This window comes from Mobula birostris, chromosome 11, assembly GCF_030028105.1.
Source record: "Mobula birostris isolate sMobBir1 chromosome 11, sMobBir1.hap1, whole genome shotgun sequence".
Lineage (NCBI taxonomy): Eukaryota > Metazoa > Chordata > Chondrichthyes > Myliobatiformes > Myliobatidae > Mobula > Mobula birostris.
The window spans coordinates 71,866,887-71,884,098 of record NC_092380.1 but is presented as its reverse complement, the minus strand read 5'-3'; the positions used below and the strand labels follow the sequence as shown (position 1 = coordinate 71,884,098).

General features: G+C 40.6%; 1 protein-coding gene across 17 annotated transcripts in view; it reads right to left on the bottom strand.

Moving 5' to 3' along the window:
• Positions 1–17,212, bottom strand: part of sox6 (SRY-box transcription factor 6) — a 618,625-nt gene that overhangs the window by 520,284 nt on the left and 81,129 nt on the right. For 6 of the 17 annotated variants that reach the window (XM_072272512.1, XM_072272521.1, XM_072272523.1 and 3 more), the window contains exon 1: positions 15,342–15,401. The exons of 7 other annotated variants lie outside the window; for them this stretch is intronic. In XM_072272512.1, the coding sequence (XP_072128613.1) occupies positions 15,342–15,367 (26 nt within the window). In that variant the 5' untranslated portion in view covers positions 15,368–15,401. Of the gene's footprint in view, positions 1–15,341; positions 15,403–17,212 lie in introns of those variants that run through there. 4 more of the 17 variants (XR_011887772.1, XM_072272502.1, XM_072272508.1 and 1 more) reach the window with 3 other exon arrangements.

Here is a 17,212-nt window from a genome sequence, read left to right as displayed (position 1 = left end):
TACTAGATAAGAAGCACTATAAATATTCCAAGTCAAAATTATTGATTAAATTATGCAGCAATATGATGGATATTCACGTTATTTACTCAGGGCTCAAGTGGATTGTTACTAACCTCAGCTTTCTAGAACAGCAGCATGATATTTCCAAAGGATCAGAGTTATTTTTGACAAAATTAAACTTCTAAACAATATATATTCAGTTTCTTGTTGTAAGCGCGTCTTTTAGGTCATGCTTAATCAACATAAGACAATAGGATTATGTTAACTGGCCTGCATCAAATCGCACAACACTGATTATGTTATTTGCACCATTGTGACTGAGTTCAAAGAAGCTTGCAGACCAGACTGATTTGTCACTTAGCACATCAAACATGGTCACAATGGTGGGAGGGCTTTACCTGTGATGGATGGGCATTGGTGTTTCTATATAAGGCCATGATGCAACCAGTCAACATACTCTCCACTGCACAGTTATAGAAGTTTTTCAAAATTTTAGATGACATGCCAAATCTTCATAAAATTCTAAGAGAGTGGAGCTGCTGCCGTGCTTTCTTTGTAATGGCATTTATGTACTGTACCCAGGGCAGATCCTCTGAAATGATTGCACCAAGGAATTTTAAGTTGCTGACACTCTCCACCTTCAATACCCCAATCAGGACTGGCTCATGGACCTCCTGTAGTCAATAATCACCTCCTTGTCATTGTCATTGTCATTCCAGCTGAGATCCAGAGACAGTCAAAGGCCAGGGGAAGAGGTCCAGATAGATCAGGAAAACAGAAAACAAGAGGGAAGATTAATAGGCTAGGGTGTCTGTCCAATAAAGGTATGGAAGTAAATATAGGGTTGGGGGAGTGGATGTCAGGAAAGAGTTCAAAATCATGCTGGACTCAGAATTCAATCAGATGAAGATGTAGGATACTGAAGCTAAGACCTCAGTTGAGTACTGATTATTCAGGGATAGACTGTGCGTTAAAGTCTTGATCAATAAGTAGTTATATTTAAAGAATTTTATAGACAGTTAAGTTGGTAGTGTGAGGTGAACCAGTCTAGATAAAACTTTCTTGTGCATATCCAGGATAGTGTGCTGCCTCCCAGGTGCTAGGGTCCAGGATGTCTCAGAGTGGCTGCAGAAGATCCTCAAGAGGGAGAGTGAGCAGCCAGATGTCATGGTTCACATTGGCACCAATGACCTACAGTAGGTAGAAAGGGGGAGGAGTATAGGGAGTACAGAAAGAGGCTGAAGAGCAGGACCTCCATGATAGTAATCTCTGGATTACTCCCGGTACCACATGCTGCTGAGGACAGGAATAGGTTGATGGTACAGATGAATGAGTAGCTAAAGGAAGAACAGGACAACTGTGGTTGAGAAGGGAAGGATTAAAGCAAAAGAGGGGGCAAATAATACAAAAAAAGTGGAAGTTGGAGGATTGAAAAGCTTTTAAAAAACAACAGAAGGCAACTTAAAAAGGCATAAGGAGAGAAAAGATTAAGTATAAAGGTAAGCTAGCCAATAATATCAAGGAGGATACCAGAAGTTTTTTCAGATATATAAAGAATCAAAGGGTAGCGAGAGTAGATGTTACACCACTGGAAAATGATGCTGGAGAGTTAGTAATGGGGGCAAAGAAATGGTGGATGAACTTAATAGGTATTTTCTGCCAGTCTTCACTGAGGAAGACACTAGCAGTATGCCAGAAATTCAAGAGTGTCAATGAGCAGAAGTGAGTGTCGTTGCTATTACTAAGGAGAATGTGCTTGTGAACCTGAAAGGTCTGAAAGTAGATAAGTCACCTACACTAGATCGACTACACCCCGGGGTTCTAAAAGAGGCTGAAGAGATTGTGGAGGCATTAGTCATGATCTTTCAAGAAACACTATATCCTGGAATGGTTTCCAAAGGACTGGGAAATTCCCAATGTCAATCTACTCTTTAAGAAGGGAAAGAGGTAGAAGAAAGGAAGTTATAGGTCAGTTAGCCTGAATTCAATGGTTGGGAAGAAGTTGGAGTTCATTATTAAGGATGAGGTTTTGGAGTACTTGGAGGCGCATGATAAAGTAGGCCAAAGTCAGCATGGTTTCCTTAAGGGGAAATCTTGCCTGACAAACCTGTTGGAATTCTTTGAGAAAATAATAGGCAGGATAGACAAAGGAGAGTCAGTGGATGTTGGACAAGGTGCTGCACATGAGACTACTTAACACAAGCCCATGGTACTACTGGAAAGATACTAGCATGGATAGAAGATTGGCTGACTGGTAGAAGGCAAAGAGTGGGGATAAAGGGGGCCTATTAAGGTTGGATGCCAGTGACTAGTGGTGTTCTGTAGAGGTCAGTGTTGAAACCATTTCTTTTCAAGTTAAGTTGAATGATTCATAACATAAAATGAATCCCCAAATCTCCCTCTCTTTCTAATGCCTTCTGATGGCTCTGTTCCTTTTTCTGTAAAAAATCTGCAACAACTATGGATTTTAGCAGGGGAATGCTCCCATCAGGTGCTCTCTGGCAATCTCATATAGGTATTCTTCAATGTTACAAAGCAAAGAGATACCACTACAAACTACTGAACAAGCATTCATTTCAAGTTCTGATGAAGAGTCTCGGCCCAAAATGTCGACTGTTCACTCTTTTCTATAGATGCTGCCTGGCCTGCTGAGTTCCTCCAGCATTTTCCGTGTTGCTGGGATTTCCAGCATCTGCTGATTTTCTCATTTATTCATTTCTGTTTCTTGGGTATCATGAAGATTCCGTCGCAGGAACACCAAAAGATTCTGCAATTGAATTGATTGATACAGATGGTCTGCAAGTTGGCGCATGTTTTATTGCAAAGTTTTGTTCACTTTGTGTGCACACAAAAGACACTAAAGACACAAAAGGGGCATGATTAATACTTCTGGTGCAAGAAAGAAACAGGAGCATCAGTGCCCTCTTTCCTGTGGATCGTCAGTTCTCAAATCTAACACACCTCTATCCAACCAAGCAGCAGCTGAGTGTGTAAAAGATTAGTCGTATATATTGGAAGCCAGTGAATTGGATGACTGGAATTCCATCACTGCTTTGTAAACAAGACTTTTTGAGTTCAATGTTTTGATATGTGGTCCACAGAAAAGCTTAAAGGGGTGCTATTATCTTGTAATTATTTACTGGCAAAAGCTAGAACAAACTGGGAACGTCAAGCCTTGTTTTCAAAATCATCCTCTGCTGCACATGTGCAGGAATATGATCACAACACATATCAGTGATTCTTTTCAATATTAACATGACAATCATTGTACATTTCTACAATGTGTTTGAATCTCATTAACTGTCTCATTAACCTGTTTCTGTGTCACAAACAAAGGCCATGGCTCTTAAGGTCACGGCAAATTGATTTGAATCATTAAGTATGCTGCTTCGTACATAGAATAGGAGGCAGCTTACTTGTTGGTAGCAAACCATCCCTATTAAAGTTGACCAAACAACTACAGACAGACATATTATAAACAGCTGTTAAAAAAAGCTGAGTTTAAATTTCTGAGGGAAAAAACTAAAAGCTATCAAGATATAACTCCAAGGGATAGTACAGGGCAGTGGAATGGGAGCTGGGCAGAGAAAATGCACTACAGTGACCCTGATGCCTAGATGCGACAAAACAAGCAGGAAGACAAACAGAGAAAACCACACTCACTGAAGCTGGATGACCGAACAAATTCTGTCTTGCTGTCATATAGATAACACCTTCGTTCAGACACCATGCAGCAGGACACACTGCAGGTGGTTTGAAAGGAACAAAACAGAAACAAAACTTAAAAGGGGAAAAAAAAGGAACTGAACCTCAGCAGCTCTCTGGATCTTTCTGTTTGAGTTTGACTGAAGGGTTCAAACTCACTTAAACCAATGACTCAGAACAGTTTATGTGGATTTTTCAAACTGTGATGTTTTCATTGTGTACCTCAGCAAAAAATGGGTTCAAAATAATTTCCAGTTCTGAATCAGAATTAGGAAAGTGGGCATTCATTTGAAATTTTATTCAAAGTTAAGTAATCACAAATTATTATTTGTATCCCTTATGTGGTCAATATTCAGAACTATGAGCAGAGTCCACTACATAATTATATTCCAGCAACTTTATGTTGCAAATTTTCATTTGTAACCACACCATTCTGATTCGGGAAGATGTTATTAGTCTTTCATTATTACTAGATCTAAATCCTGGAGCTCCTATCCAGATGACATTCTGCGATTCAACACAGCTGCACATAACTGCTTTCTTTAGGGCATGTTACAGGTAGATAATAAATGTAGTCCTTGCCGATGATGTTCAATAGTTCAATAGTTCAACAGTTCACTTAACATTGAGAAATATATACAATATGCATCCTGAAATTCATTTTCTTCACAGACATCCACAAAAACAGAAGAGTGCCCCAAAGAATGAGTGACAATTAAATCGTTAGAACCCCAAAGCCCCCCTACTCCCCCTACACACAAGCAGCAATGACCATCCGCCACCCCACCCACTTCCGCAATAAAGCATCAGCATTCTCCACCCACCGAGCAAGGCCTTCGATAAAGACCACGATCTGCAGCACAACAAAAACTAATCATTCACCCAACAATTCGACATGCCACAGGCGCTCTCTCTCTCTCTCTGTAATAAAGGGAAAGAGAGGTGACTCCTTCCACAGTGAGAGGGGAGGCATACAAAACAACTTGTAGATTTATAGTGTTAAAAGTCTGTCATGCTACTTTTTTCCCGATCCAGAAAAAAAATTAATACAGAACCCCCAATCTACATACTGTCAAGCACCCATAAAATTATTAAATTCAATAATTTGATCTACATACATATATGTTCGATCCTGTGAATGGCAGAACTGGATTCCTCCATCCATAATTCCTTTCTTATCTATGTGCTTTTGACGCTACTCAATCCAATACTGTGGAGGTATAGTTATCCTATCGAGTGATTTTTCTGTACTTTCTGACACATGGACAAAATTGACATAGACATCATTTGAAATGGAATGCATTTCATTACCCAGGAACAGCCTGCAAATTTGATGTATTTAGGTTTGGCTCCATAAAATGGTCACTTGGGCTTCAAGAGTGAACTCAGTGATTAAAAAGTTTGAAATGATCAAGATAATGGGAGACTGCACCAACTAGTTGTGTTAGTTGTTACAACACACTCAGAGTATGCCATGCCTTGCCTTTTGGAGCTTATTCCCAAGGTGCTGGTGTATATTGTTGCTTTCTCCTGTATCCTCTTTCAGAAGATTTCTCACCAATTTTGTCTTCAAATGAGAATTACATTCTTATTAGGCTCCACTTATATGGAGGACAGTTTAACGATATCCGGAGTAAACTATATCCATAACATTGACAAAAAGCAGTAATTAATTAGGATGAGTAAGCATTGGTGGACAGGTTTAACATGCCAAAATAAGGTCCTTTAACCCAGATAAAGAAACAGACTTTCATTTCTAAAAGAGAAAAAAGAATTGCCTAATGGTATTTAGCATTCATTTCTACATATGGTAAGTATTTCACAGATCAAAAGGTCAGGTCATTTAGTGACAGTACCCAGCTTTCAGCATATTTTATAACAATACAAAGTATGTGCTGCAATGCTGTTTAAATATTGGTGCTGGGCAGCTACATGCCTCACAATGGAGCAACTTCCTTATGCTTCCTTTGGTGTTGGTGAAAAGCTCACTTTTGCTATTTACAGAAACAGCTCAGTATTGCTGGTATCAGAAATGACAAAAAGAGCCCGAACAAGCTTTATCCTAATCTCAAATCATACATTTCCTTTTTAAGAGCCATATACACTTACCCATCCAGATAGTACTGTCAGCAGCATCACTGACTTCAAATGGAGGAGGTATCATGGTAGCAGAGCAGCCATATCTTTAAAGAACAGATTTTGGAAGACAAAATCTGCACTCTGTAAAACTGTATACATACATTTCACCTCCTGTTAAATCAATAAGGGGCAGGTCCATGCAGCTGTAGTTATTTTTTAAATCAGGAAATACATTGACGTTCCAGTGCATTGTGCCAAGGAGCGACAGAAATTGGTTTGCAGCCAGGATTACTAATGCTTGCAAACTCAATCATGCTATTGGGAGAATGATACTAAATAAAGTGTAATCTGCAGAGTGAGAGGAGGGTGCTATGGGAGGAGATATGCATTGGAAAGAATGGGGGAGAGTAGAGTGAGGTAGTACCAATTGACAGTTACCAACTGAATGTTACCAATCAATTTGAGTCAGTGTCTATCTGGGCTAAAACTGGTCCATAACATCCAACAGGTTATTTCATGTTGATACCATGAACACTGTCATGGGCACTAGTCTCCCCAGCATCCAAGACATACCCTCTTCTCATTGCTGCCATCAGGGAGGAGGTACAGGAGCCTGAGACACACATTCAATGATTCAGGAACAGATTCTTCTCCTCTGTCATTAGATTACTGAATGGATATTGAACCCATGAACACTACCTCACTCCACTACATTTTTTGAACTATTTAATTTAACCTTTTAATATATATATATATATATATATATATATACTTCTTATTGTAATTCAGCTTTTTTAATTGTTATGTATTGCAATGTACTGCTGCCACAAAACAACAAATTTCATGACATATGCCAGTGATATTAAACATGACTCTGATACTAATTCATTATATATTTTTAAATGTAATAAGTTAATTAATTGCAGTGACTTCCCTTTCCTCTCTGAAAAGGCTACAGTATTATTTTGTATGAAATATTTTAAGCCTTTAGAAATTGGGGTATTTCATTTGAATTTTACTTTAAAATCATTTTCTAATATAGGCAATAAACGTCTTAGGAATTCATGACAAAGGATGCCATAGTCATTCTTTATAAAAGGATTCCACTTCAAAGTGAACTCTGACCCAACCTTATGAAGCCATTAGCATTTATATCAAAGTCCAGCATTTTGCTCATCTTGGACAAGTGTCAGGGTAGGCAAAACCCTAGGCAGACACAAAGTTCCTCTCTGAATGAGTGTAGCAGTGACCCCTTTTAGAAACAAATCAACCACAAAAAAGCAAGAAATAAAGCACGTACAGAAGCAAATTACTCTACTGCTTTCAAGAAAAATCAAAATCAATTACATACATTTAAAGATAGAAAGAATGCCAAATTAAATAATACTGATTGTGTTAATTGAGAGGGAGGCAACTATACAATATGTACTAATTTAATGTAGCCCTCCTGCTGGGTGCGAAGGCAGTTTTACCCTTAATACTCAAGAGATCTTTTATTTTGCTGACTAGTTCCAGTCAGGGACTACTCAGCATTGCAGTGTTGTTTAATAACAGCGTTCAATTACAGTCTATTCTTCTTAAAATGTATTGGCATATCCATTCTGAATAGATTTGCTCCAGAATCCTTACTACATCACATCATTTGGTAAGCAGCCAGCTCAGAAAGGCCAGGTCACAAATATAACATGGATTTGAATGATGTATTCTATCAAGTTCAAATGTTTCTGCTCTATGTTGACCTACCTGATCTCAGCCAAGCAGATTCTAGACATTCTATGTTTGGTCTTAATCTAGGGAATTGAAAGTGGTGTTTAGGCTTTCTGAAGTTGCCCTGGTGTTTCTAAAAACACCAGGGCAAAATCACAAAATCAAGAAGTAAATTTATAGAAACGTTTAAAATATATACATATATATCTTTTTCTTGATGGCTTAGCTACAAGATAAGGAAATAAAAGGATGGTTGATGGGCCAGGAGGATGAGGGTAGAAAATCATGTAATTTAATCTCCAGAAATTCATATAACTCTTGTTGACTTCCCGAGGCTGATCTGCCTAATGCTTTGCTCACTCATGAATGTCCAAATGCTGCCCTGGAATGGACAACTGGATGCTACAAAATGAAGAAACCATGGCACCACCCTCTAGAGGTTTCCTGGTGCATAATCTTGGGTAGTAGGTAGTGGCTCCATATGTCACTACTACAGGGCGTGACGACCCAGCCTTACACAAGTCCCGGACTCAGCTGGCTCTGGCTGACAGTGTCCAGTATGGGCCTCTATCCAGGGTTACAGATCCCACTGCCTTGTGGGTATCTTCGGGAGAAGAGAAGGCTAAGGAGTAAACCCTACACAAATCCGGAGTGGAGCCCCTAAGGCGGTTGGATGATGTATCACGTCACCTCCCAGCAGCTCCTGCAGCCAAGCTGATACCAAATGTACTGCTTCGCATTCCTTTGGACCACATCCTTGAGGCCGAGAGGGAGATCTTGATGTCTGGGCAGCCCAGGATCTCCATATTCATCGCCCAGGTCTGCGCCCCAAACAGGCGCATCTATTGTCTACTTAGACAGATGAAGCCATTAATTAATTAATCCTAGTAAGCCTCTACTATCATATCTAATTCCTTCTAAATTAATTGTTTGAACATTTTAAAACATTCTATTGCCTCCTAGTTGTGCAGTTTCTCTTGAGAGTTTTGTATACTGTCCCAAAATGAAATCTTCCTAGACTAGGATGGAAGATATTGGATGGGAATTATGTTTGTGCTCAGACTTACTAAATACACCGAGTTGGGTGTTGTGTGGAAGTCAAGGGTAGAATAAGGATTAGACACAGAGCTGGGCCTGGTTTCAGTGTTAAATCTGGAGTTGTGTTTGGGAAAGATCTCTTTCTGATTGGACATCAGGATTTTGTCTCCCCAACATATTGCTTTGGGATAATCTAAAAATCAGTAAACACTGTACGTCAAGCTGTAAAAGGAAAGATGAGCTATAGATAACTAAAGAAATCAATGGATGGAAACATCAGTACAAAGCTTCAAAATGACAAGAATTACCATTTGTTTATCAATTTGCTCATTTATTGTTCATCACTTGTTCGATGAACTCAGCAGGTGAGGCAGCATCTAGGGAGAGGAATGAACTGTTGACAGTCATGCCGAGTCCCTAATGAAGGATGTTGGCCCAAAACATTTTCTGTTTATTCCTCTCCATAGATGCTACATTTTCTGTTTATTCCTCTCCATAGATGCTGCCTGACCTGCTGAGTTCCTCCAGCATTTTGTGTGTGTTGTTCTAGGTTTTCAGCATCTGTTCAATATTAGATGAAAACCATGAAGCCGTATTTATTCACCAGATATGTTTTACCATATTCTACTGGCAGACATCATGGCAGATAATTGATCAGGTGATTTTCAACAGATGTTCATGTTCAACAGATCATGCCATGTACACTGAGGAGAAAAAGGCATGTTATTATAACACGGTAATCTTCACATTCTGGGACTGCAGCATGTGAGACAAAAACATGGAAATGTATTACCCATCAACTAAGAGCCGGTTTCTAGCAACTAATGCTATCAGTATTTATTGTCTATAAACACCTAGGAGAGATCAAATGCTGGAATACAATTGAGTTCAGATGTTGCCTTAAGGCAAAACAGCATTAACAAGAGTGGCTCATAAATATTACTTGAACCTCCAAGAATGAGGGACAGCCCTCAACTCCCTCTACTGGCCCAGTTCCCTCCAGAAGCTCATGTTCACTGTACTTGGTTTTATACATAAAGTTCTCAAAACTGCCAAGAAGTACATTGTAAACATAAACAGAAGAGATTCTGCAGATGCTGGAGTTCCAGAAACACAAAACGTTGCAGAGACTCAGCAGGTCATCTATAGAGATGAATGAAAAGTTGATGTTTTGGGCCAAGGCCCTTCATTAGGACTGGAAGGGAAGGGAGAAGAAGCCAGAAGAGGAAGATGGGAGAGGGGAAAGAGTACAACACAAATATTGAGAAAACAATACATATGGCTGTACTATCACATGTATCACATCACATGTACTATCACATGTAGAAGCATTATTTGATGGACAAGAATGAACAAAACCTTATCTGAGTACCTTAAATTGTGTTAGTGATTTGTACTTGTTTTTGCCTTAGGCCACATCCACAAAGTAGAACAGGCATTCTTAATGGGCAACAGGCTTCTGGTAAGAACCTGTTGGTTTCGTTTGGATTCTTTCTTGCCCTTGACATAATAAGCTCATGGTAATGTTAACCACAAACACTTCTTAACATGCCACCACCTGACTTTCAGCCGACAGCAGGAGGGAATTGATCCAATAGCAACTCCAGCCTGTGAAAATCCGGCACCCTTCAACCACTCACAGCACTGAAATACACATGAGAACAAAGCTTCAATTTAACTCAGCTGGGAAATAAGAGTTTAGAGGAGCTACCTTTGATACAGATTTGATTCAACTGTAATTCATCCATCAAAGAGTTATATCTCTAAAGACTGTTCCCAATAGTAACCAATATTGTCAGCAGAAGAACTGATGAAATCAAAGCTGTATTTAAAATTTACATGGTACAGATTATTCAAAATAAATTGATAAAACAATTATAGCACTGAGCTCTGTGTACAAGCATATTTACCACCTGAGAAAGTGATTGAAAATGGTTGCAGAAATGCATCAAGTTATACATTGTTGTGGAAAAACCTCAGGACTTTCCCGAGATATAAAAGGATCAATGATCAACTTTTTTTAAATTATACATTTACATGCATTAGGAATTTGCTGTGGTGCATCGCCACCACATGCAGCACAATGTCACGCTGTGAATGGATCTCTATTCTCTCACTAGACCGCCAGGATTAATAGTGGGGTCTGCCTCAAACCTCTGCAATTGCAACATCGAGAACCCCACTCCATTATTCCGACAACAGGTATCTTCAAACATTTCCACTTTGTTTCTGGTAGAAACTTCCCAGATCTAATGATATTGCCTTCTAAAAAGTTAAACTTTTCTGCAGGAGTAAAATAGTTTCTTTAATGTACTGAAATCCCAGAGATATATGGCTGTTCCTCCCGTCATTGAAATCTCTCTCTCTAGTATATGGTCTTAGATGGAATAGTTGCTCTTTCATACAACCTCTCTGACACATCGCATTCTCTCAGGTGTATGTTGTTTCCCTTGAGTGCTCCCTGTGAAATACCATTACCCCTTCAATACTCAAGATTCAAGATTCAAAAAACTTTATTGTCATTCTAACCATACATCAGCTCTGCGGGGCAGAATGAGACAGCGTTTCTCAGGGGCAGTGCAATCATAACATAACAAACGCAACACTAAATAATAAACATAACAATAAATAGTAAAACACAACAGCCACATGTCAGTTAAAATCAGTTATAAGTGTCCAGCGCAAGTTAAAAGTGTCCAAAGCAGAGTCAGGTAGAGCAGCTATTTAGCAGTCTGACTGCCTGTGGGAGGAAGCTGTTTAGTAGCCTTGTGGTTTTAGTTTTGATGCTCCTGTAACGTTTGTCTGATGGCAGAAGAACAACCAGTTCATGGAGAGGGTATGAGGGGTCTTTAATGATGTACCGTGTCTTCTGGAGGCATTGGCTCTGAAAGAGGTCTTGGACAGAAGGTAGGGAGACCCCAATAGCCTTCTCTATTAGCAATAGCAATAGCATCAGCAATAGGAATATAGAACTTCTACTAATATTTAACAATCAATCTGATGTAATATATTCTTTCTTTCTGGTATATTGGTCGCTGCATAATGCATTGATATTTGTAATATACAAGAAAGTAGATGGAGTACAGTGAAAATTTGCAGAATCACATAATCAGTGATTCAGTGAAACAGAACACCTTATTTAATTTTACAGCATGCAAACTCTAAGGGTTAGACAAAGTTTCTTCAATAAAGAACATTTTTATATGTACAGCATTCTCTAAATTGCACCACTTCCTTGAACACATAGTATAATTTGTGATATACAGTGCATACATTATCATTCTGTTATAAAACATTTCCTAAAATGTACTAATTGTTTATAATATTTAACATTCCTCTGATATCAAAGAGTTTCTCCGCACATAATATTCTCTTTAATACACAGAAAACTCTTGATCTATAGCACTCTGTTTCCTATGAAGTAATCTTTCCAATACATAGCAGTCTTTTGTGATATGTGAGAAAAAGCATGCTCTTTGACATACAATATATTGCAATCTAAATAAGGTATATACCAGATTATGTTAAATATATATTTCATACAGAATATGCTGCATTGGCATACAGCAAGTTCAATGATATATAATTCTCCCCAAATATACAAAGGCCTATGATATATTGTAGTTCCAAAACGGAGTGTTATCTTTATGTTACATATTCTTCCATACGCTTTATTAAAAATCTACCATCACCAGAATCAAGAGCCCAATACTACTCCATTGTGTCAAGCTACTTATTTAAAATTGAGATCTAAAAAAATCCACCTTCAGCCAATTTAATGTATCATTTAAAGCATCATTCTCAGCTTCGTGATTTTCTTTTCATGCAAAACGATCTAATATCCTCCCCAGGGACCATCTCAAGGTGCAAAAAGCAAAGTCCTAGAGGAACCTAGTGGACTATTCAGCAGCTATGAAGAAAGAGGGACAGTCAACATTTCACAATGAGACTGCATCAGCAATAGGAACATAGAGGGGCGAAACCCAGTATAACCAGACGATAACCACTATAAGGAGGAGAGAAGGCTGAGGCAAGGATTGGCAGGCAATAAGTGAACCAGGTGAGAAACGGGATGATGAAAGGATGGAGTTGGGAGACAGTGAGTGGTAATAGTTTCAAGGCACTCTAACTCTCTACCAATCTTGTTTCTCGTCGTGGCTTTTATATGAGATTTAAATTCTGTATCTCCTGAATTATTATGACTATTTATTTAATATCACCCTATGGTAACTCTGTCATTCTCCCACTGTGACCTACATGCACATTTGGTCATCCTAGATGTTCAGTGCTCTATAGATGTGCTATTCCCTACCTTCTATACATTCCCCAATGTGACCAAATCACTTCAACCAATACTTTTTCATTTGCTCTATCATCTGATCACCATTCTCCTGTCTTCAATTACCTTGAGTGATTTCAAATACTGACCCTCAAGGTTGTGCCCATTTATTTTTAAAATCTCATATATCTCCTCATCTTCTCTCAAACAACACTTTGCTCTGACTCTGGTCTGTTTGATGCCTTCGTTTTCAGCCACTATTGGTAGCAGAGTTAACCACTGACTATTTTCTCCTTCCACACATGTTGCTTGACTGGCTGAGCTCTTCATATCTGCTTTCATTCCAAATTCTTTCCATATCTCATGAGGTCTTTACTCCAATTCCCTCCTCAGGGACCATACCAAGGTGCAAAAGAATCAAAAAATGGACTAGCTATGAATCACTACTCTTATCTTCTCTTTCCTAGTTCAGGATTCATTTTATAACGTTTGGAACACACACAAAATGCTTGAGGAACTCAACAAGTCAGGCAACATTTGTGAAAATGAATAGGTAGTCGATGTTTTGGGTTGAGACCCCTCTTCAGGACTGGAAAGGAAGGGGGAAGATAACAGAATGTAAGATGGGGGAAGGAAGGAGGCCAGCTGGAAGGTGATAGGTGAAGCCAGGTGGGAGGGAAAGGTCAAGGGCTGGAGAAGGAGGAACCTGTAGAAGAAAAGAGTGAGTCATAAGAGAAAAGGAAAGAGGAGGACACCCATGGGAAGTAATAGCAGGTGAAAAGAGGTGAAAGGTCACAGTGGGGAATAGAGGAAGACTCGGTGGATATTCATGCCATCAAGTTGGAGGCTATCCACATGGAATAGAAGTTGTTTCTCCTCCATCCTGAGGGCGGTATCATCTTGGCACAAGAGAAGGCCATGGGCTGACATGTCAGAACAAAAATGGGAATGAGATTTAAAATGTTAGGCCACCGGGAAATCCCACTTGTGGTATATGGAGAGGCGGTGCTCGATGAAGCTGTCCACCAATTTACAATGGGTCTCACCAATGTAGAGGAGGCTGCATCAGGAGCACCTGACACAACAGATGACCCCAGCAGATTCGCAGATAAGTATTGCCTCAGCCGGAAGGACTGCCTGGACCCTGAATGGAGATGAGGGATGAGAGCTATGGGCAGGTGGAGAACTTAGACTACTCGAACGGGTAAGTGCTGTGAGGGAAATTAGTAGGGAGGGACGAATAGACAAGGGAATCGCAGAGAGAGCAATCCCTGAGGGAGGGGTGGAGTTAAAGATATGTTTAGTAGTAGGATCACTTCGAATATGGAAGAAGTTGTGGAGAATAATGTGTTGAATGCAGAGGCTGATGGCATTGTAGGTAAGGACAAGAGGACCTCTATCACTATTAAGGCAGTGGGTATATGGGATAACGTTTTCTTGGAAAGCCATGTGGGACATAGTTTTTTATGCTAATGTGGTTTTAATATTTCTCTAATGTTTGTGATGTGGTTAAAGTTGCCATGACACCTGGCTGCCTTTGACAGGTTGTCTCACAAAGGAAATAATGAGCCATCTTCTTGACCCATTGCAGTCAATGTGGTGAAAGCACTCCCAATACGGTGTTAGATGGAGGATTACAAGATTTTGATCCAGCATCACACACCATTTGGAATCCAAGTCAACTTGACAAATTAGCAGCACTGGGTACTTGAGGTGGAGGAAGTACCACTGAAGACCAAAGTAGCTGCTTGGGTTTTTTTTTTCTTTTGCTGAAAATAAACAGCTCCCAGCACATTTATGACATAAATATTGCTTACTACTTCTTAAACAAAGCTTGGATGATGTCCCAGTCACGCTGCAGTTTGTCACGGTCTGCTTCATTATGAGAAGAGCTATGCATGGGAGTAAACACTAGAATCGTCAGCAAGCAGCCCTGTTTCTGGCCTTATCACGGAGGTAAGGTTATGGATGCAACCAATGAAAAAAGCTCAGCTGAGAAAACTTTTCTGAGGAACTCCCATATTGATATAATCTAAAGCATGCTCTCCCGCATGCAGTAATCCCCTGTAATGTCATACAGTAATTTCGCCAATGTTTATGTAAAGGCTACTCTTCGATGACAGCAATCTTTCAGTCTTTTGAATGTACAGCAATATAGTATGTGCAACAATCTCCCAGATATATAGTGTGATCTATCATTCTGTCTAATATAGTGATCTGTCCAATATATATTCTGATGCTTTTTTCTCTCTCAAATACACAGCATTCTCTCAATCTGTCCAGTACAGATTGATCACTCACATTGTCAGTGATTCAGTGATCACTTAATCTCCAATATGCAGCAACCTCATTGCTGTGATGTGCAACAATCTTAAGTTCTCTGACATACAGCAATCTCTTACCCTGTTGCAGAGAACATTTTCTCACTCTGCAATAAAAAAAAATAATCTATGACTCTTTGGTTACACAGCAATCATTCATTCCCCATGTTACAAACAAGGCTTTAAGCTCATATTAACTGGTGAATTCCTACCTCACTATTGCATAGCGATCTCGCATCCTCAATGCTACATTTGCCAACCCTGTACTTCAGGATCTTTACCAATCACCCTGGGCACCCATAAAGAAAATCTTTGTTTAAATCTGTGTGCAGAAAACAAGATTATTATGGAAGCTATGTAGCATTCATTCAATTTCTAAGTGCAAAATAAAACATAGTTCGGAATTGAACTGTGTTCCAGAACTATATGCGCTGCCTCCAGGTAAGGAGTTTGCAGTGCCAGTTTATGGTGTGCAACAGTAACCAGCATACAGAGTAAGAATTCCAGCCCATGTTCTATGACATATTCTATCGGTTAACTTGACATACAGCAAGTAGTAGTACATTCCGTTTCTTATCTTACCTGCCATGTGTGTCATAAGGACGTGGCTGGGAACGGACCCAAGTGCAAGACACAGACACTGAAGTACTAGGGACAGGACTAGGATACAGGGTGAGGGCTAGGACATGGACACGAAAACCGGGAACCCGGAAAAAGACGAGACAAGAGAGCTAGGAGCCCAGGCTTGGACTCCAAGCCAGAGACAGGACAAGGACCCAGAACCTGGGTCTTGCCTCCGGCTCGGACCTCAGAACTACGCAAGGACGTGACTTGACTGGCAGGCAGGACGAGGCTAGAGTCTTCAGACTTGAGGCCAGGCTGGAGACCAGAGACTTGAGGCGAGGCTGGAGACCAGAGACTTGAGGCAAGGCTGGAGACCAAAGACTTGAGGCTTGGGGTCTTGAAGTTTGGCTTGGGGGCGAGGCTCGAGGCTTGGGGTCTTGAAGCTCCTCCTGGGCAGGGCGCGGCACTCCTGGGCAGGGCGTGGTACTCCTGGGCAGGGCGCAGATCTCCACCCGATGGAGGCAAGGGAAAGGAAAGGACAGAACCAACCGTAGGTAACGGCAAGACGGCCAGGCTTACCCAACAGAGACAAGGGACAGGAAGGGACAGAACCAACCATAGGTAACAGCAAGACAGCCTGGCTTACCCGACGGAGACAAGGGACAGGATGGGACAGAACCAACTGCAGGGTAACGGCAAGACAGCCTGACTTACCTGGCGGAGGCAAGGGACAGGAAGGGAGCTAGGTACAGGGTGGCTCCAAGACAAGACTACAGGCGAAGCAAGGCGAGAGTTACCGGCAAGACAAGGCAGGGCTTCAGGCGAGGAAACAGAAGGCAGGGGAAGAGATACAAGAACAAGAACAATCCAGCCGCCATGCCCTGGTCTCTGGAGGTATTTATGCAGCCAGCCCCAACGAGAATCAGCTGCCTCAATTAGTGCTCAACAGGAACAGAAAGAGGGTAGACAGGAAAACCTGGAGCAAGGGTCAATGGATCAGATTGTGAACCGGAATGCAGACTTCATGGACCGGACTATGACAATGTGACTGCCATTTGCCCACCCCATGATGTTTCACGTTCATCGGCAAATAACACTTTATCATCCTCTCCCGGAATTACATACTCCTCATCTCTCCTGTCATCTCTCACCTACCCCATTATATCTTAACTTCTCGATCATAGAGTAAACTCATAGAACTGGGGTTATAGAGAGAAAAGCATAAAAACTGGTGCCCAGTATCAAGTGTCCATCCATACACACCATATTTTCCAGTATTTGTCCTGTAGCCTTCAATGTCATTTGCCAGCCAGTGGCGTAGTGGCATCCACACCAGACTTTGAGACAAGTGGTCCAGGGTTCAAATCCCGCTGGCTCCTTGCACGTCTTCCATCCATGCCGGGTTGAGCGTCAAGCTAGCAACTCGACCTCATTAAACACAGACAAGTGCTAAAGAAAGGGCAAATGTTGCCCAATGCACCAAAGGTGCGAAGAGGAACCCTTCAGTGTCTTGGCATTT